This window comes from Chiloscyllium plagiosum, chromosome 6 (assembly GCF_004010195.1).
Source record: "Chiloscyllium plagiosum isolate BGI_BamShark_2017 chromosome 6, ASM401019v2, whole genome shotgun sequence".
NCBI lineage: Eukaryota > Metazoa > Chordata > Chondrichthyes > Orectolobiformes > Hemiscylliidae > Chiloscyllium > Chiloscyllium plagiosum.
In genome coordinates, this window is record NC_057715.1 from 25,988,987 (window position 1) to 26,011,121 (window position 22,135).

At 39.3% G+C, this 22,135-nt stretch overlaps 1 protein-coding gene across 3 annotated transcripts in view; it reads left to right on the top strand.

Moving 5' to 3' along the window:
* The first annotated feature begins 2,857 nt into the window (after nucleotides 1-2,857).
* klf5b (Kruppel-like factor 5b) overlaps nucleotides 2,858-22,135 on the top strand; it is a 41,567-nt gene continuing 22,289 nt past the window's right edge. The window contains exons 1-2 of one of the 3 annotated variants that reach the window (XM_043691380.1): nucleotides 18,440-18,465; nucleotides 20,944-20,998. In XM_043691380.1, the coding sequence (XP_043547315.1) occupies nucleotides 18,452-18,465; nucleotides 20,944-20,998 (69 nt within the window). In that variant the 5' untranslated portion in view covers nucleotides 18,440-18,451. Of the gene's footprint in view, nucleotides 3,051-13,039; nucleotides 13,365-18,439; nucleotides 18,466-20,943; nucleotides 20,999-22,135 lie in introns of those variants that run through there. The other 2 variants (XM_043691381.1, XM_043691379.1) reach the window with 2 other exon arrangements.

Sequence of the window (22,135 nt, forward strand, 5' to 3'; positions counted from 1 at the left end):
ACCTTCTTCACTATCCTATTTACCTGTGACTCCACTTTCAAGGAGCTATGAACCTGCACTCCAAGGTCTCTTTGTTCAGCAACACTCCCTAGGACATTACCATTAAGTGTATAAGTCCTGCTAAGATTTGTTTTCCCAAAATGCAGCACCTCGCAATTTATCTGAATTAATCTGCCACTTCTCAGCCCATTGGCCCATCTGGTCCAGATCCTGTTGTAATCTGAGGTAACCTTCTTCACTGTCCACTACATTTCCAATTTTGGTGTCATCTGCAAACTTACTAACTGTACCTCTTGTGCTTGCATAGAGTCATACAGTCATACAGCACTGAAACAGACCCTTTGGTCCAACTCCTCCATACCGAACATGATCCCAAACTAAACTAGGCCTACCTATCTGCTCTAGGCCTGCATCCCTCCAAACCTTTCATGTTCATGTATTCATCCAAATGTTTTTTAAACATTGTAGTCGTATCTGCATTCACCACTTCCTCAGGATGTTCATTCCACACGTGAACAACCCTCTGTGTAAAACATTTGCCTTTTATGTCTTTTTTTTAAATCTCTCTCCTCTCACCTTGAAAATGTGTCCCTAGTCTTGAAATTCCTCATCTTAGGGAACACTACCAAAAACTCTCTCTATACCAATATTATTTTATATACTTCTACCAGGTCACCTCTCAACCTCCTATGCTCCAGTGAAAAACGTCTCAGCCTATCCAGCCTTTCTTTATAATTGAAAACTTCCAAAACCGGCAACATCCTGGTAAATCTCTTCTGAACCCTCTCCAGCTTGATAATATCCTTGCTATAACTGGGCGACCAGAACTGGACACAGTATTCCAGAAGAGGCCTCACCAATGTTCTGCAGGAAGAATAAAAAAAAGTATTGCTTAAACAGAGAAAAAGTGCAGAATTCCAAGGTACAGAGAGATGTAGGTATTTTAGTGTATAAGACACAAGACATTTGTATGTAGGAATAGCAGGTAATATAGAAGGCTTATGGAGTGTATCCTATATTAGAAGAGGAAATGAAAATAAAAATAATGTTTAGCTTCACCTATATAGCATTGGCAAAACCACATCTCAAAAACTATGTGCTGTTTTAATATTTTTATTTACTGTTACTGTTTAAAAATCAGGGGTCACCTATTTAAAACAGAGATGAGATGAATTTATTTCTCTCACAGGGTTGAGAGTCTTTGGAACTCTCCTTGAAATTGTGGTGGAAAAATAGTACTTGAATATTTTAAGACAGAGATAGATAGAGCCTTGTTAAGAAAAGGGTGGAAGGTTATCAGGGAAAGGAGGAAATGCGGATTTGGGGTTACGAACAATTCAGCTATGACTTTGTGGAATGGCAGAGCAGGATCAAGGGGCTGAGTGGCCTCCTCCTGTTCCTAGTTTGTAGGTTATGTATTAAATGTCCTTTATCAATGCACATTTGTTGCTGCTAACAGACTCCAGTCAATAAGCAACCTTGCACGATATTTACAGACTAGCTTTTAGATTATTTTTTGAATAAACCCAGTTTAAAACGAGTAATTAATCTGTTTCAAAAACAGGTTGCACATCATTTATGCCACAGTGCTAGGTTATTAAGTGGATAGTGTAATACAGTGAGAGTATTTGATTCTTAAGTTATTAAATTGAAAAATGTTAGCATTACATATTTGCTATCAAATTTGTTTTGGCTTGGAACCTCCACAACTGCCTCCAAACTATCTGCCTTAATCATCAGGGATTACCTAAATTGAAGTTATTATTTGTCAAGTAACAACAGTTTTACTGAGTAAATATGACTGCATTGCCTAAAGATAAAATTTCTCCAATCAATAACACTGAAATATTATGGGGCCCTCTTGTGGTGATGTCATAGTGTCCCTACCACTGGACCAGGAGGCACAGGTTCAAGTCCCACCTGCTCCTAAGGTGTGTAATAACACCTCTGAACAGGTTGATTAGGAAAGCTATTATGATCTTGCTTATTATGATTTTCAAAAAGCTCCCCACAAATAAAAGGACCTCCTTGCATACAAAAATTCAAAAGATTTATACCTAATGGTGTCCCATTAACTCTCAAATACTTGGCAGTGTATCATAGAATTATTAGAAATATTCTGACTTATGTATTTTAAATATTATAACATGGATCTAGAAGGGAACACCCCAAACTGCGGACCTCTCAGGTGAGGAGGAATGCAATAGCTTTGCTTCGTTATTCACCTGTTCCCTTGGTTGACCACAACAAGGTTAATTTACAAAGGATCCCCTCCCTTGTGGGTACCTTTCTCCCAGACCAAATGAATTTATGTTTAAAGAGGTGTCAGTTTAACCACGCTTTCTTGAGTGAACAAGCTAATAATCATAAGAAGAAACAATAATGCAATGTACATATGCACAGATTCGAAATGAGGAGTAAGTCCATAAAGAAGATTAAAGTTTAAAAATATGTGAGTCAGTCTTTGGGTTGTTTATAAAGAATAAATCGGAGTATGTTAATAGTCAAATAGTCAATTTTGGAATCTTGGCTTTGCGGGTTAAATGAAATTCTTTCATCCAGTTTCCTTTTGACTGGCTGGCTGACTAGTAGTCTTCAAACATTCAGAGCACTTACTGCAAAGCAGGGGTCATTAATGTTTGATAGGTTCAGAGGTGACTCAAGTTATGATCATGACACATGGAATCTGTATGTTCATGTTAATCATTGCATCAGCTGGATAAAAATTGGTTTCACACCAAGGAATATAAGCAGCTGGAAACATTAGTAGATCATTTATTCCTTCAAATCTATTGGGCTGACTTGTAACTTCCCTCCATATCTACACAGACCAGTCTTTACCCTATGTTCCTTAATACCATGAGATAATAAAAAGGCTTCAGATGCTATAAGTGCCACATGTCTTGGCAGGCAGCAACAGCCACACTCAGCTGCCTTACACTGAGAAGGAACCCTCACTTTGAGCATCAAGGTGGATAAAGACGATAAGCGAGCGTGCGAAGGAGTGGCTGCCAAGGAGAGACCACTGGGGAAGGGGAGAGTTCCACTTTGTAAGTTACAGTCTCTATCTTTCCTCCAGCCTCCCTGGCACTCTCAGCCACAGGCTCTGTCTATCCCTCAATCCCTGGCCTCCTCTCAAACCCCTTGTTCATTCTCAAACATTGGAAAGGGAAGCAAAGTATGCAACACATATGCATTTCCAGAGAAGATTCATTGGACTAATATTAGATATGAAAGGACTGTCTAATAAGGAGAGGTTGAGTAGGATGGGCCTGAGCTCATTGGAATGTGAAGGAATCTTATTGAAACTTTTGCAACTAGTAGAAATAGTTTCTCTACAATTTCTCTACCATTTCCCTTAATATCCAGAAAGCTTTGAACGTATCATTCCTTAATCTTGTAACTTCTAAGAAACATAACTTTAGCTTGTGCAATATCTCGTCATGGTTTAGACCTTGGAATTCATGTTTTGTTCTGGTAAAACGTATACTGCACTCCAGGCCAATGTATTCTTCCTGAGCTACAATGCCCAGAACTGCTCACAGTATGTCTGTCATAGATTATCCAGGATCTTGTACAGTTGAAGTATGGCTTCTAACCCATTGTGACATAGTCCTCTTATCAGAAGAAAATGCTTCCAATAATCTTTTTGATTACTTTGTGAACCTGTCCACAACATTTTAATAATCAATGTATCTACCCCTGCCCCTCAAATCTCTTAGGACCTGCTAAAGGGATCTTAATCATTTACAATGTATTTTGTTTTATGAAAAAAACAAATTAGAAGCAGATGTAGGTCACTTAGCAACCTCAAGCCTTCTCCTCCATTTAATAAGTTCATGGCTGAAATATTTGCATTTCAAACTCCACATTCCCATCTCACCATGACACATTTGGACACCATCGCCTATCAGATATTTATCTACCTCCAGTTTACAAATATACAATGATCCTGCTTCCACAACTTTCTGAGGCAGAGAGTTACAAAGTTGCATAACTGTCTGAGAGAAGCAATAAAATCTCATCTCTATCCTAAAAGGGCAACCATAATCTGAAAAAAAAACCTACTTATTGATTCTCTGATAAGGGGAAACATCTTCTCCATCTGTCATGTCAAAACGCCTCAGAATTTATATGTTTCAATCATCTCTTAAAATCTTCTAAGCTCCAATAGTTACAAGCTTAGCTTTTCCAACCTTCCTTCATTAGACGACCCCATAATGAACCCACAATTCCATTAGGGAGGGAATTCTAGGATTTTGAATGATTAGTGATATATTTCAAAATCAGGATATTGAGTGGCTTGGTGGAGAACTTGATGGTGTTCTGATGAATTTGCTGCCTTTTTCCTTCTCAATGTAAGTGGTCATGGGTTTGGAAGGTGCTGTGAACGGTACTCAGATGAGGTCTCACTTGTGTTCTTTATAACTGAAACATATCATCTATTTTTATATTCAGTTCCCCTCCCGATAAATGTTAATATTCTATTATCTTTCCTGAAAGTTTGCTACACCTCATGTTAACTTTCTGCAAGGATGCCCAGATCTAATGATCACCATAAGACTATTATTAATTGCCTTTAAAACTCATCTGGTTCACTAATGTCCTTTGGGGAAAGAAATTGTCATCTTCAACTTGTCTACATGTGACTCCAAACCCACAGCAATGTGATTGACTCTAAACTGCCCTCTGAAATGGCTGAGCAAGCTCCTCAGTAGTATCAACCACTAGAAGGGAAAAAAAGAATGAAATCAGATGGCACTAAGCAAGATACCAGAAATGACAATGGCACAAATAGACCTATCAACCCTGCAAAGTCCTCATTATGAACACCTGGGGGCTAGTGCCAAATTTGAGAGAGCTGTCTCACAGACTAGTAAAGCAACAGCCTAATCTAGTCAAATACATAGAATCATACCTTACAGACAATGTCCCAGACACTGCCATCACCATCCAGTGGAATGTCCTTCTCTTTTAATAGGACAGTCCCAGCAGAGGTGGCAGCACAATATACATGATGTCAAAAAACAGCTGAAAAAGCCTTGAGCCCTGACAACATTCCGGTAATAGTACTGAGGATTTGTGCTCCAGAACTTGTCATGTCTCTAGCCAAGCTATTTTAGTACAGTTACAACACAGAAATCTAGCTGACAATGAGGAAAATTGCCCAGGTATATCCAGTACACAAAAAGCAGGACAAATCCAACCCAATCAGTTATCATCCCATCAGTCTACTATAGATCATCAGGAAAGTGACTGAAGGTGTCATCAACACTGCAATTAAACAGAAATGGCCTGATTACCAGTGCTCAGTTTGGGTTCCACTAAGGCAGCTCAGCTCTTTGCATCATTACAGCCTTGGTTCAAATGGACAAAAGAGCTAAATTCCAGAACTGAGTTAGGGCGATTGCCCTTGACATCAAGGCTGCATCTGACCAAGTATACCATTAAGGAGCCCTCAAAAAACTGGAATTAATGGTAATTGGGAGAAAACTCTCTAGATTTAAGTCATGCCTGGTACAAAAGAAGATGATCGTAGTTATTGGAATTCAATCATCTCAGCTTCATATCATCACTGCTGGAATTACTCAGAGTTGTATCCTAGGCTCAATGATCTTCAACTGTCACATCAATGATTTTCCCTCCATCATAATGCCAGAGTGTGGAAGTTCCCTGATGATTGTACAATGTTCAGCATCATTTATTGCTTTTCAGAACTGAAGCATTCCATTCCAAATGCATCAACACCTAGACAATATCCAATCTTAGGCTGACAAATAGCAAATAACATATGCACAAGTGCCAGGCAATGACTATCTGACCATCAACTCTTGATGTTCTGTGGCATAGCTATCACTGAATTCCCCACTATCGATATTCAGGGGTTACCATTGACTAGCAGCTGAAGTGGACTAATTACATAACAATTCTGGCTTCAAGAACAGCTCAGTGGCTTGGAATGCTGCAGCAATACAGCAGTCTCATTCAATGGATGGGAATCAGAAAGCGTCCCAAACAGATCTAGAGCCAGGCAAGGTTGCCCACTCTGTCCTGCCTTATTTTTGTGTTGAATACAGCCTATGTTGAATCCATTAGCAAGCATGTGACTGAGAGGTACATCTAATCCAGGCAGAAAAGGCTTATGGGTGAAAGCCTCCCTGTACATGGATGATGTCACAATTTTGTGCTCAGATCTGCTGACAGTGTGCAGACTCAATAGCATCTGAGACCAGAGGCAATCAAGGCAAGGACAAGGTCATGTTCTTTGGGAACTGGACCGACTGATTATTTAACCTCTTTACCATCAGGTCAGGGTGCAGCATGGTGACTCAGCAGTTAGTACTGCTGCCTCATAGTGCCAGGGACCTGGGTTCAATTCCAACCTTGGATAGCTGTCTGTGTGTAGTTTGCACGTTCTCTCTGTGTCTGCATGGGTTTCTGCCAGGTGCTCCGGTTTCCTTCCACAGTCCAAAGATGTGCAAGTTAGTTGAATTGGCCATGCTAAATTGCTCAAAGCATTCAGGTATGTGTAGGTTAGGTGCATTAGCTACAAGAATTACAAGGTTATAGATGGAATGCTCTTCAGAGGGTCAGTGTGGACTTGTTGGACCGAATGGCCTGTTTTCACACTGTAAGGATTCTATAATTGTAAAGTATGTCCAGTGACTTCCTAAAATCCTGTCCACCATTAACAATTCGCAAGTCAGAAGTGTAATAGAACACTCTCCATTTTCCTGGATGCTTACAGCTCCAATAACACTCAAGAAGTTTGATAGAATCCAGGGCAAAGCAACCCTTTGATTGGCATCAGGTTCATGAACATTCACTCCCTCCAACACCAATGCTTAGTAGAGGCACCATGGACCATTGTAAGATGCAATAAAACAACTCACCAGAGCTCCTTCGGCAGTACCTTCCAAATCCACAATCTCTGCCATCTGGAAGGACAAGAGCAAAAAAGTTATGAGTACATGACAATTTGCAAGTTCCCTTCTAACCCATTCACAATTCTGACTTGAAAATATATCAGTTTCTTTGATGTTGCCTGGTTAAAATCCCAGAATTGCCTCCTGAATGGCATTATTCATGTACCTACACCAAATGGATTGCAATGTGCAAGCAGACAGCTCAGCACCATCTTCTCAAAGGAAACTAAATATAAAAAACACACACCAGGTTATAGTCCAACAGGTTTAATTGGAAGCACACTAGCTTTCGGAGCGATCATGATTTGGAGATGCCGGTGTTGGACTGGGGTGTACAAAGTTAAAAATCACACACCAGGTTATACTCCAACAGGTTTAATTGGAAGCGCACTAGCTTTCGGAGCGACGCTCCTTCATCAGGTGATTGTCAGGAGTGTCGCTCCGAAAGCTAGAGCTTCCAATTAAACCTGTTGGACTATAACCTGGTGTTGTGTGATTTTTAACTTTGTACACCCCAGTCCAACACCGGCATCTCCGAATCATGGAAACTAAATATGGACAATAGGTGCTGGTTGAGCCAGTATCTCATGAGAGAATAAAAGAAACTGAGCTCTTCAATCTCCCATCATTTCGGCAAGTGGATACTTTTTCAGAGAATAGAATCATAGAATCTCTACAATGAGGAAACAGGCCTTTTGGCCCAAAAAGTCCACACCGACCCTTCAAAGAGCAACCCGCCCAGACCCATTCCCCTATATTTACCCCTGATCACTGCAACTAACCTACACATCCCTGAACACTATGGTCAATTTAACACAGACAATTCACCTAACCTGCACAAATTTAGATTGTGGGAGGAAACCAGAGCACCCAGAGGAAGCCCACACAGACACGAGGAGAATGTGCAAACTCCACACAGACAGTTGCCCAAGGCTGGAATTGAAGGGTCCCTGGTGCTGTGAGGGAGCAGCGCTAACCACTGAGCCGCTGTACCACCAATGTTTTCCTATATTGTACTTTATTTGCCACATCTTTGCTTACTCAGTCTATTGATATCTTTTTTTTAAGCTTTATTGTGTCCTCTTCACACTGACTTTTCTATATATCTTTATGTTGTCAGAAAATTTGGAAATTGTATCTTCTGTCTCTCCATCTCATTCATTAATATAAATTACAAACTGTTGAGGTCACAGTCCTGATTCCTGGTTTCCCTCTATTACTTTTCAAAGAGGACCCATTTATTGCTGCTTTGTGTTAACCAGCCAATCTGCTGTCCACCAGCAATATATTACCTGCCCCACCAAGTGATTTGTTTTCTGCAATAATCTTTGATGTGGCACCTTACTAAATGCCTTCTTAACATCTAGTACAGTCTATTCACGGATTCCTTTTTATACATAGTGTGTTACCTCCTCAAAGAAGTCCAACTGATTGGTCAAACATGATTTTCCATTCCCAGCATCATATTAACTGTGTGTGATAACCTTGAACTTATCCAAGGTAATTATCCCCATGATAATTTTTAAAAATAATACCTTTTAATATCTTTCCCATGACAAATGTTTAGCCAACTGGCCTGTATTTTCCTGCTTTCTGTCTCCCTCCCTTTTTGAATAAAGGGCTTAAATTCACTATCTTCTAATCTACAGAACTGTCAGCAAATAAAGGGAGTTTGGGAAAATTAAAAATAATTGCAACAATTATCTCACCAGTCACTTTTTTTCAGACCCTAGGATAAAATGTATCAGTACTCATGCACATGTCAGCCCACAATTCCATCAATTTAATCAGTTCAACTCCTATGGTGTTGTGATTTTCTTCCTCCCTTCAATTTAGAGTCATAGAGTCATAGAGGCATACAAAACATAAACAGACCCTTCCATCCAACTCACCCATGTCGACCAGTTTCCCAAACTACACTAGTCTCATTTAACTGTATTTGGTCTGTATCCCTCCAAACCACTCCTATCCAATGTATATGTCCAAATGTCTTTTAAATGCTGTAATTATACTCACCTCTACCACTTCCTCTGACAGCTCGTTCCACATGCGTACCGCCATCTGTGTGAAAAAGTTGTTCCTCAGGTCCCTTTTAAATCTTTCCCCACTCACCTTAAACCTATGCTCTCTAGCTTTGCACTCCCCTACCCCTGGAAAAAGACCTTGGCTCTTCACCTTAGCTATTCCCCTCTTGATTTTATAAACCTCTATAAGGTCACCCTTTATCCTCAGAAACTCCAGGGAAATCAAACCCATTCTATCCAGCCTCTCCCTATAACTTAAACGCTCTAGTCCCAGCAACATTCTTGTAATTTTTTTCTGCACCCATTCTAGTTTAACAACATCCTTCCTATTGCATGGCAACCAGAATTGTACACAGTATTCCAAAAGTGGCCTCACTAATATCCTATACAGCTGCAACATAATGTCTCAACTCCAGTTCTCAAAGCTCTGACCAATGAAGGTAACCGTGCCAAACACTTTCTTTGCCTCCCTGCCCATCAGTGGAACTTTCAAGGTACTATGTACCTTCACCCCTAGGTCCCTCTGTTCAACAACACTCCACAAGACCCTATTGAACACATTTTTTCAAATAATATTAATGTGTCACAGACCTTCATCACATCTATCAGTTCCCTTTTCCAAACCAACTGCTAAATTGTCATAGTTATAGAAATCCACAGAGAGAAAGTGAGTACAGCAGATGCTGAAGATCAGATCGAAGAGTGTAGTGCTGGAAAAACACAGCCAGTCAGGCAGCATCTGAGGAGCAGGAGAATCGACGTTTTGGGCATAAGTCCTTCATCAGGAATTCGGGCTTCTTGATGTCTTCCTGATGAAGGGCTTATGCCCGAAACATCGATTCTCCTGCTCTTCGAATGCTGCCTGACCTGCTGTGCTTTTCCAGCACCACATTCTACAATAGAAATCTACAACACAGGAAAAGACCCTTCAGTCCATGTTGCTCCATGCTGATCAAAAACTATTCCAATCCCACTTCCTCAGCACTTGGTCCATTGCCATGGCCTTGCAACTGCAATTTCAAACACTTTTCACCCAGCCTTATGAGGCAATCAGTTCTAGATTCCCCACCATCCTCTGGTAAATGCTCATAAGTCCACCTCTGCACCCGCTCCCAGTGCTATCACATCCCTCCGAACCAGTTACATTACCCTTTTCAATATGTTAGCTGATTTCCTGACTTATTACTGCTTCTGTGATGTTACTTGTATCTTCAACAATGAGGACTGATGCAAAATACCTGTTCATTTGTCATTTCTTTATATTCCATTAATTCTCCAATCTCATTGTTTATCATACCAACACTAACTTTTTAAAACTCTTACTCTCTGATTTTATTTTTCTGGCTTGTTAGTGTAACTATTCCTTCATTATTATTTCGATGTTCATTGTTTGCTTTCTTCATATTCCATCCACTTCAACCTAGCTTTGTACACTTGTATGCCTTTTCTTTTAGTTTATAACTATGTTTTCAATTTCTAGTATACCATGTCTCTTGGAATAATTCTTACTTATTGGAATGGATCTGTTGTGTTCCTGAGTCTGCTAGCCAGTTGATTGTCAGAACACAATGCAGGATAATATAAAGCAGCCATTAATAAGTACAGGAAATGTCTGTATGCTGGATATTTAAAATTGTACTCCTGTATGGGATCACATTCGTAAGTATGAGCATTTGTAATTCTGACGTTCATAAATTGGGGACTTCCTGTATTCTGTGCATTCTGAAATATCATTTTAATATCTGCTATTCTACTTCCATATTCCTGAAACAGCTCAAAACATTTCACAGGAGTATTGGTAAACAGAACTTTATATTAGGAGACAAGGAGATATCGTGACAGCAATGAGGTAACTTTTAATTAGTCCTTGAAGTAGGGGAGAAAGCTTAAGAGACAAATATAAAAGAATTGCAGAAGTCAGCACCTAGGATGACTGCTGATGGCAAGTCAATTGGAATCAGGAATGCCTAAGATGTTAGTTGGAGGGGAGCAGAAATCGTTCAGGAGGTCATTGTAGTCACAAGGGGGGATGTGATCATGGAAGAATTGTAAATCATGTGCAAAGACATTAAAATTGAGACATTGTTAGAATGGGAGCCCATGTAGGCTAATAAGCACTGGAGAAAAGTAAAAACATTCAGAAAAGTTACAACTTTCAGGGACTTATCAAGGTGTTCTATCATTGAAAACAAATCCAGGTTCTATTCATGCACAGTGGCACATCTAAACTGCATTTTGCAGTCCCCCTATGCATTTCGGACTGTTGTGGCACCTGGCCATGGAAGCTGGCCTGACCTTATATAAGATGTATTAATAAAAATCACTCAAGGTAGATCTCAATTAATGGACACACAAATATACAATTCACAGAACTCCATGCTATAGAGTCATAGAAATGTACAGCATGGAAACAGACCCTTCAGTCCAACTCATCCATGCTGACCAAATATCCCAACCTAATCTAGTCCCACTTGGCCAGCATCCAGACCATATCTCTTCAAACCCTCATATACCCATATACCCATTCATATAGCCATCCCAATGCATTTAAAATGTTGCAATTGTACCAGCCTCCACTACTTCCGCTGGCAGCTCATTCCATATACGCAGCACCCTCTGTGTGAAAAAGTCGCCCCTTAGGTCTCTTTTAAAACTTTCCCCTCTCACCCTAAACCTATGCCCTCTAGTTCTGGATTCTCCCCACTCCAGGAAAAAAGCCTTTGTCTATTTATCCTATCCATGCCCTTCATGATTTTATAAGCCTCTATAATGTCACCCCTCAGTCTTTGAAGCTCCAGAGAAAACAACCCCAGCCTATTCAGCCTCTCCCTATAGCTCAAATCCTCCAACCCTGGCAACATCCTTGTAAATTGTTTCTGAATCCTTTCAAATTTCATAACATCCTTCCAATAGGAAAGAGACCAGAATTGCATGCAATATTCCAAAAGTGGCCTAACCAACATCCTGTACAGCCACAACACAACCTCCCAACTCCTGAAGTCAATACTCTGACCAACAAAGGAAAGCATACCAAACGCATTCTTCATTATCCTATCTACCTGCATCTCCACTTTCAAGCAGCTATAACCTGCACTCCAAGGTCTCTTTGTTCAGCAACATTCCCTAGGACCTTACCATTAAGTGTATAAGTCCTGCTAAGATTTGCAACACAATGTAACAATTTGTATTTACCTCAATTAAACTCCATTTGCCACTCCTCAGCCCATTGGCCCATCTGATCATGATCCCATTGTAATCTGAGGTAACCTTGTTTCACTGTCCACTACAGCTCCAATTTTGATATCATCTGCAAACTTACAATGTTCACTTCCAAATCATTTATATAAGGGACAAAAAGTAGTGGACCCAGCACTGATCCTGTGGAACTTCACTGGTCACAGGCCTCCAGTCTGAAAAACAACGCTCCACCACCACCCCCTGTCTTCTACCTTCAAGCTAGTTCTGTATTCAAATGGCTAGTTCTCCCTGTATTCCATGAGATCTAACCTTTGCCAACCAATCTCCCATGTGGAACCTTTTTGAATGCCTTACTGAAGTCCATATGGATCACATCTACAGCTCTATCCTCATCAACCCTCTTTGTTACTTCTTCAAAAAACTCAGTCTTTTCATTCCAAGACATTCAGGGAAACCCTGCAGAGGACTTGTTTTTTTTCCTCATCTAGTTAGGAGTACAATTGAAACTTTGCACACCAAACACACACTTCCACCTGTGCACTTTACATTTGGGATGGGATTAAGCCAACACCAGCTTGAAATATTTTTTTAAAAACCAGCCTGTTCAGGCAATGTTTTAACACAGTTCAGGAGCAGGGGGATTTGAATCCGAGTCGGGTATTCTAAAGACAGGGACAGTACCGCTGTACTACACGAGCCCTTACAAACAACACTGAACATTACCTCAGCACATACCTGTTGGGTGAGTGTGTAACCTGATACCTCTGCTCTTACGAGAGCCCGCCGCTCTGTGGGGAGCTGATTGGTGGGTACGCACGTCACTCTGTTGGGGAGCGGGTTTCTGATTGGTGGGTTGTGTTGTCAGTCACGGTGGAGGGTGATGAACCCGCTGTCGAAGGGGAGAGAGTGATAGAAGTGGCAGAATGTTTGGAGAGTCGGCAGGCACTGGGTGCGAGTGAGAACTGCAGGAGCCGGCGGATGCGGATCCTATATTGACCGCGCACACAGACAGATGCACACTCCCTGTCACCGTGTGGAGCAAATGGCCTGCGGTGCATTGAGAGGCAGTTTGGGCGGGGGCAGCTCGGACGAGCCTGTCTTCACGCAACTCAAGCCGGTGAGTCTTCAGTCGGAGGAGCAGCAGGCGGCGGTGGCGATGTTCGACAGCATGAAGAGTCCAGCGACCAGGATGCTGGCGGCGGACGACCTGGCTCAGGTACGACTCTCAAAGAGCAGCAGGAGGGGAAGGTTCTGTAAACTCACTCAGCTTCACTCCAACACGAGGAAAACTGTTCCCTTCAGTCCTTCGAAACCCAACAAAGTCATTGATATAACTGTAAAATTAAATAAACCCACCTTTGCAAAAAGTTACCTTGTGATACTCCAATGAGTTTGTAAAGAATGCTACTCGTTTCCACAGTGTATTGGCATCGGAAGGCTTTCTTTTTGCTTCTGGTTTGCAACTATTTCCTTTCATGTCCCTAACTTGTATTTATCAGTTACTCTGGTGTTTTTTTCTTCATGGAGGATTAAATGCTGCACGTTTGCCAGGATGAGCGCCTCCCTCCCGCCCGTTTTAACTTTTTTTTTTAAATAGCGTTTCATTGGAGTTTGGGATCCGCGAGTGCTGCTTGTTGTGAATGAGAGCGATGACAAGGAGAGGTGTGTAAACACTGCGGGGGTGAATGGCCAGCAGCTACAAGTTGTTGTGATCCTGAAGTCTCCTCCATGTCGACATTAGACTTTAGCTCAAAAACCCAACTATTGTAGGGGAAAATGAGAGACGTTTGTGGCTTCTCTCTTGACTGTGCTTGGACTTAAAGGCATAGGTTTTAAATTCATCTTTTGTTCAACAGAATTGTGTAGACTTGGGTCATGGTATAATTTGTATGTTTTAATGTAAATGAATTTGAAGAAATGATATTTTAAGAATTCCATAACTACATGCCCACTTCCTCCCAGTTACAGGTGGGAGTGGCTGTGTCTTTGAAATTGCTAGCGTTGGAATGGGTAAAGTAATCGGGTGTGTGGTGGGGGCTGCGTGTTCTCTGTTAAGTACGGGGAAAGATAATGTGCAGTATGCACCAGGCGTGGGTGAGGATGTGCTGTATTTTTATTTTTGAATTATTTTTTTTTTGGTCGGTGGGTGAGGGCCGCAGCTGGTTTAGCACTTGCCATGTCGCGTTCAAGCATCTGACTCTCTCCTCGCCTGTGGAGCGAGTCATTGAGACAAGAAAAAACTTCCCAGCACTTTGAAATTCTCCCTGAGCCACTGCACCGAAAATATGCTAACGACAGCTGGAAGGTCTATAATCAGAAAACTCTGAACCTGTGGCCAATCCCAAACTTTGTAACTTCTTTTTCAGGAGTTGATGGGATCTGAATTTGCTGCATAGTTCTCTCTCAATAATTGATCAGATTTTCCACGAGTCAGCTGATTATTATCAGCGGGTGGGGGGAGGGATTGCTCAAATATTTGGCATTATTGTGGAGTTTTTACAGATGAAGGGGGAATGTAGCATTTGTATCTTCAACAGCAATGAGCTTGATGAATATTTCCCTGATGACTCTGAACATTCACCAGCCCGAGGCTGTAATGATCTGTGTCTAGCCATTACCCAAAGGTGTTTTCTATTTAAGACATTTTGATCTGTTTTGGAAAATATTTGAGCAACTGTTATGCAAATATTTTTCGCTCATGGAATATAGAACCTTATTTCACTTCTACGCTATAAAGTTGTGATTTAAGTTTTAAAAATTCTATTAAAATACAATCTGTCTAGTGTAAATTGCACTTTAAATGGTAACTAACATAATCCTGACAAATTATTCCTTCAATATTTTTGTCAATGGTTATTACAAGGGTGAAACAATATGGGTATATAACCTTTTCAAGCCTTCCTCATTTTCAAGTTTTGTAGTTCAGAAAAGCAGAGAAAATTTGTAAAGGAACAAGATGCAGCTGGATTAGGTTGCTGTTGTGAGAGTGCAGTGAAATGTTTCTGGTATGTTGGAGATTGCTGTTAATTCCTGGTACCAGTTTCAGATGACTCTACAATCCTTGCCAAACAAATGAAATGGCTAGATTTCCAAGCAATCAAAAGTTCATGTGAATGATCAACAAACTCCTTTTAAAAATATATACAAAGTAAAATGTGTACAGTATTGTTGCCAGATATGATAAATGTACTAATTGCTATGTAAGAAAAGCTGCACTTGAGACAACATGTTAAGTTTGTACAGTACTATTAATTCATTACTTAATGAAATTGGAAGTGAAATATAAAGTGTAAGATTGGTAACCATCATGACTCTGTTGTGTAACTCAGTTGGTGCTGATGCAGTCTATAAATGCAGTGCTAAATCTTTTATAGTTCTATTGGATTTCAGCTTCAACAGTGATATGCCCACCATTATTCCACTAAAATCCTTGTCACAACAATGCTATCAGGGGAATCAGGTTAGCTTTAACACTTCCACTGATGTCACTGAGATGCCTGCCATGTCAGGAACAGCCACTGATCTTCAAGAATGTTATGGATTGTGCTTGAGGCTTGCTCAGTGCAAAGCTTTTTCATAAAAAATGATTATGAAGGTGAATTTTGCCAAAGTTAACCTAATAACTTACTGCAATGTTTGTAAATCTAGTCATAAGATTTCTCCCATAAGTTATGAGTCTGTTCAAGGGTACAGAGTTTAGTTTTAGATTATATAAATATTGCTTCATGTTGTCATTGCCACATTTTCATTCCAGAATTTGAGGAACTGAAAAACAAAGCATTATTTTTGTGTCAGTGTGCATATTTATGAATTTGAAGTTAACTTCTCATAATTACTGTTTATAAATAAATGTGTTAGAGTATGGAAAGAAGAGCATTTAAAACTCCCAGAGCAAGACAAGTAACAAAAGTGGCCAAGAAGGCATATGGGAGGTTTTGCTTTGTTTTCCAAAGTATCATGTAAGAAATAGGAAGTTTTTGCTGGAGCAATATATAACACTGAAGTAGTACATTCAGCTCTCCTCATTCCATTGGAGGGAGGATGTGATCATATTAGACAGGATTGTAGATCTCCTCTGAACCCTAACTTTATAACTAAAAATCACTGTCCCTATGTCAAAATCCTGGCACTTGCTTCTCGGCAACACTCGGTGTACTGTCATTAGATGAATTACAATGGTTTAAGAGTGTGGCTAACTTCCACCATTTTTTTTCAAGAATAATTAAGACAGCCAACAAATGCTAACAATGCGAGCAAATTTCACATCCCAGGAAAGAGGAAAAGTAATCGCAGTAATGTAGAACTTCAACTAGGAGGAAAGGTCAGAGAAACTGATGTTTTCTTTTGGAACAAAGTGGTGTGACAAATAATTGAGATGTTTTTTAAAAAAGCCTAGAACCAAGTGGGAAGGACCATTTTTCAATTAATCAAGATGTTGATAATTGGGGGCATAGGTTTAAAGTAATTGGTAGTAGGCTAAATGGAATTTGGTAGTTAGTTCAGCAGAGAATGCAATAGTCTGGTATCCACTGTATGGAAGTGTGATGTAAATGGCAAAAAAAAAAACTATTCACGTTTTTTTTTAAAAGAAAGACTATGCACTTGGAGTTAAATAAACTATGTGGCTATGGACGAAGTGCTTGAAAGTGAGCCTAGACTAGATAGGTTTTTTTTTTGTTCAGTCTTTCTATGTTTCTAACTACATAATCAATCTCTCTTAACAGTTGGGGTTCCAGGTGTGATTATATAACTTCAGGGTGGAAACTTAGATTTTCAGCAGTTTGCCTTTTACTGTCCAATGGGGATTTGATTCTTGCCCCTCTTGGAGACTGACTGCTGCAAAGAATTGTGGTCTGGTTCATGAGGTCATTTTTGAAAGTTCAAAACTGGGCAACTGCTGTAGTTTAGTGTTTGTGCAAGTTTAAAATTCTTAACCTGAATGTTCAAATCTCCCTGTGGACTCAACCCCTCCCCTATCCGTCATCCCTTCCAACCTCCAACTTCTCCAAGACCTGTTCTGAGATCTATGTGACCGTCACTTCCGTTCTCTTATGCACACCATATTTTTGTTTCTCACTATTGGCTGTGCACGTCTCTTCTAAACGCTTCTGCCCAGTCAGCTCTTGTGCTTTCTCAAAGATGCACCTAAAAAGTCTTTTTGAAACAGAGACTTCTTGTGGAAGGCTTGACCGTATAGATGCTGTTTCTCCTACGGAAGAATCTAGAACAAGAAGGAATGTGGAACTCAGAATGTGGAATTGCCTGGTTAAGACATCAATTGAGTTGCCTGTCACTTTTTTAAATGCTGATGAGTGTGGGCCCAACCTACTCAATCCCTCCATCCCTGAGATTAGCCTAGTGAACCTTAGACTGCACTGGAGGCAGTCTACATTTCTTTAGATAAAATGACCAAAACTGTTCACTAATATTCTAGGTGTGGTCTAAGTATTACCTTGAATAGTTCCAGCAAATTCTCTCTCTCCTTTTTATAATACATTCCTCTTTGGGGGAAAAAAAAAAATCAATAATCTATTTGCCTTCCCTATTACCCCCTGAATTTGGATGCTGGCTTTTTGTGACTTGTGCACAAGGAGTCCCAATTCCATCTGTGAAGCAGCTTTCTACCTTTTTTAATAATATTCAGCTCTTTTGTTCTTCCTGACAAAGTGCATAATTTCCCATAATTAGCAGTGATGCCCTAATGGTAGTATTGCTAGAATTAGTCAGCAGGAGACCCAGGTCATGTCAAGGGATCTGGGTTTGAATCCCACCATGGCAAACCATGGAATTGAATTCAATAAAAATGTGGAACTGAAAGTCTATTGACTATGGAACCGTTGTCGATTATTGGAAGAAAAACCCACCTGGCTCGCTGATGTTCTTTAGGAAAGGAATCTGCCCATCCTTGCCCTGGTCAGGCCTACACGTGACTCCAGATCCAAAGCAATGTGGTTGACTCTCAACTACACTCATTTAATTCATGGCCCATTATAGACCATCTTCCTCACTGCTTGCTTTCTCACCTGTTTTTTTATGTCAACTGCAAACTTGGCAGTAATACATTCACTTCCTGCACCCAAGTGATTAATGTGTATTGTAAATAATTATGGCCCCAACACTGATCCCTGTGGCACAGGTTACCAGCTGAAAATACACCCAGTATCCCAACTACCTGTCTTTTTATCGATGGATGCTTCTTATGTAAATCCTGATTCCATAAGCTCATGTCTATAAGCCAGTTCTTGAGATTTTTGGTAAGTCAGTTTACTGTTGCTGAGGAGCGGCTCTGTATACCCCAGTGAAATGAATGTCTTTAGGTGACTAATTTTATTTGCATCTAATAGCTGACTTAAAATTTCTTTCATTTAAATTTCTCAAGTCTTCGAGCTATTTTTGAAAATCATCTTTCTTAAAGATTCTCATTCGGTATCTGGAAGTTAGTAAAACCCATTTATTATGAAACTAAGCATTTGGGACATGATGACTGGTTCAGTTGAGATTAGTGAAGAGGGGTTCATTGATTGACAAAGAGGTAGTAGCTGTTAGACGTCAAGCAAATATAAGCATTACAGAATATCTGGCTGATTTTCTTTTTAAAACGTCATCAGAAATAAATTCAGTTTTGGATTTGAATCAATCAAAGGGAAAGTATATCTTTCATCAGTCCTGATTACTATTCAGGACCTGTATAATATGGCTTGAATAAACATTTCTGCCAGTGATGTTCAAGTAATTAACAGATTTAACTAAAGGTCATTCACACAACTGTGTGCAAAGATGACTTAGTAAAAGCAACATGGAGAAACTAATCTAATTGGCATTGTGGTAAGAAATTGTATTGAGGGAATGCTATTATAAATGATATATGAATGTTTGCCCACTTTGCTGTTCCTTTCTTCCTTCTCCACTCAGTGTATTCCATTCAAAGTTATACAAGTTTGACAAATATCAGATGTATTCTTGTGTGATTGTACTCCAATTTTTTATTGAGGAAAAGCTTTTGAACTCTTCTAAACAGCAAAAACTTGAGCTGAAATAATCAGAAGGGCAGACATTCTTGTTTAGTATCAACTGTAACTGTATTTCTGTAATTCTTGTATCCAATATTGGGAAGGGGCTCCTTTTACACTTGTGTGGTAAATCGCACCTATATTACGTATGTGTAAATGATTATTATGCAGTACTGAAATGGGTTGTTCCACAAGATAGTGAAGCAACACTTCCAGATACTAATTTAGCAATCATATTTTTTCTGTTCACAATTAACATTTTCTAATTCTGTAAAAGACCAGTCATAATTTTCTCAGTCATAACGTGGCTAGATAGTTAGTTCTGTTTTAAATGTGTTTCTGCATATTTTTATCCCTTTGTTTCAAAGTTGTTTACTTATTGGGATGGAAAAAGACAAATGAGCAAATAAGCCATTCAGGTAATACTCAACGTTTGTGGTTAAAGGTGAACTTACATACAGCTTTGTTTTAATAATCCTTTAGTCATATTGAAAATTAAGGTCATCCTATCTTATGATTTTCCTTCTTCACCATCCATTGGTTAGGCCACTTTTAGAATATTGCATTCAATTCTCACCTCTCTGCTATAAGAAAGACGTTGTGAAATTTGAATGGGTACAGAAAGGATTTAGAAGTTACTAGGATTGAAGGCTTTGTACTATAGGGAGAGGCCGAATAGGCTGGGGCTATTTTCCTTGGAGCGTCAGTGGTTGAGTGATGACCTTGAAGAGGTTTATAAAATAAGGGGCATGGATAGGATGAATTGCCAAAAAATCTTTTTTTCCCGGGCAATGAAGTCCAAAACAAAAGTTTTTGGGTGAGAGGGGAAAGATTTAAAAGGGATCTGAGGGCAACGTTTTCACAGAGGGTGGTGCATGTATGGAATAAGCTGCCAGAGGAAGTGGTGGAGACTGATACAATTACCACATTTAAAAGGCACCTGGATTGGAATATGAATAAGAAAGGTTTAGATAAATATGGGCAAAATGCTGGTAAATGGAACTAGATTAATTTAGGATATCTGGTTCAACATGGATGGGTTGGACTGAAGGGTCTCTTTCTGTGCTATACATCTGACTCAATGACTCTAAAATGCATCAGAAAGCAGTCTTAAGTGAGAAAGAAATGAAAAGCAGCTAATGTTTTGGTTCATGTAGAGCAGCAATAAACACTTAGGATTTCCTAAAACTGTCAAAGATAAAATTTAATCTAACAAATTTCAGGTCAGTTAAAACTGCAAAATTATTTTTAACTTTTTTTAAATCTTTATCTCTGTCCATCACTGCTGTTTTACATGGCCATTTATATGTCATGCCTTTTACCTATGATCTCTATCTCATTCCAGGTGATGTAGTATTTTTTTTAAAGTACATATGACATTTAATAAACAACATTATCAATTTGTTTGAGTCTCCATGACATTCTTTTTACAAAAAAAGAATGTGGATAAACTGGATTGCTTTTGCAGAGAGCAGATGCAGACCTGAGGGGCTGAGTGGCCACCTCCTTTTGTGCTTTATTCTTCTATCATTCTAAGATTTAAAAATACTTCTAAGGCTTAATGAAAAGTGCAGCCAAATGTTCTTTTGTGACCCCATGAGTTTATAGTCTATTAGTTCATTCATCATTTTAAATTATTCTTCCATTGTTTTTGTTCCTGCATCTGTGTCAGCTTCATTAAACATTAACTTTAACATGCAGTAGTATTTAAAATACAGTTTATGGCATTCTTAAGTGACTGCACCTGGATAGATAAGTTCATCCTGTAATCTGAATTGTTTGCAGAATTGACATTTATACCAACTCTTCCAACTATATCTTAAGAGAAAAAGTTGGAAAGGTGAGCAATCTAAACAATTGTTTTTATTTATTGTTGTCTGTTCATACTTGGCAAATTTGTACATGTAAAATTCGCTGTTCAGGAAAAAAATTGATTTTAATTTCATCCTACATGCTATTTTCTGGTTGGCTTTTATATAGAGAAAATGTGAGCTTTGTTGAATAGTAAAATATGTATTTTCAAAATGGATTAACATTGTGATACAGCTATCACATGATAAAAGATGTTTCATGGTCTTATTTGGGAATTCCTTTTCAAACATCTTGCCTTGAAAGTTTATGCCAGTTTGCTGCAGGTTAGATGTCTGATTTGATTGTATTTAATAGAAGAACTGCTGTCATACATTTGTAGCAGTCATTAAATAATCTCTGTAGGTGTGATTTTTTTTCTTTTTTTTTAACAACTAGTTGCAAATTATATGATTCTTCTGTAGTTATGAGCATTTCTTACACTGCATAGTGAAGGGACCAGCAATTTAACTTGACACTAATGTCCTTTTTAAAATGCTGGTTCTTAAGAATGATTGATTTAAGTACATCAGATATCTCTCTTCAGATCTAAATTTCAATTTAAAAATGCTATTGTTTGTTATGGAAAATCATGTTGTTAGAAGTAGTGCCTATTTCCATGAATGTCTGCTTGTATTTTACAAACAACTTAACATTGCGTTCACAGAAGGTCTTAGTGACTTGGTCTGTCAATATATCCTTTGAGAGTTTAAGGTCAGAGCTACCCATCAGCTTATATGAGCAGATTCCATAGTATTAAATTGCCAATTACTAATCACTTTTTTTTTTCTTCACATGCTGGGGTTTGCGTCCACAAGTATTTCTGATATCATTATACTGATCTCAAATTCTTAATTCTCCAACCACGGCGCAAGCAATTGACTGCTAATTCTGAAATCCCACAGAGTGGTCACTTCAGTATGATTTATATTTTGCTTTGTGCTTCTGTGACTTGAAAGAGTTACCTTCCCAGTATTGGTTTAGAAAGGTAGTGGTTCAGATTTTACGCAAAGTAGTTCTGAGACCTTGATGTAGTGAACCTTCTCTCTCTTTTCTTCTCTCTTCTTCTTTCTCTCTCTTCTTCTTTCTCTCTCTTCTTCTTTCTCTCTCTTCTTCTTTCTCTCTCTCT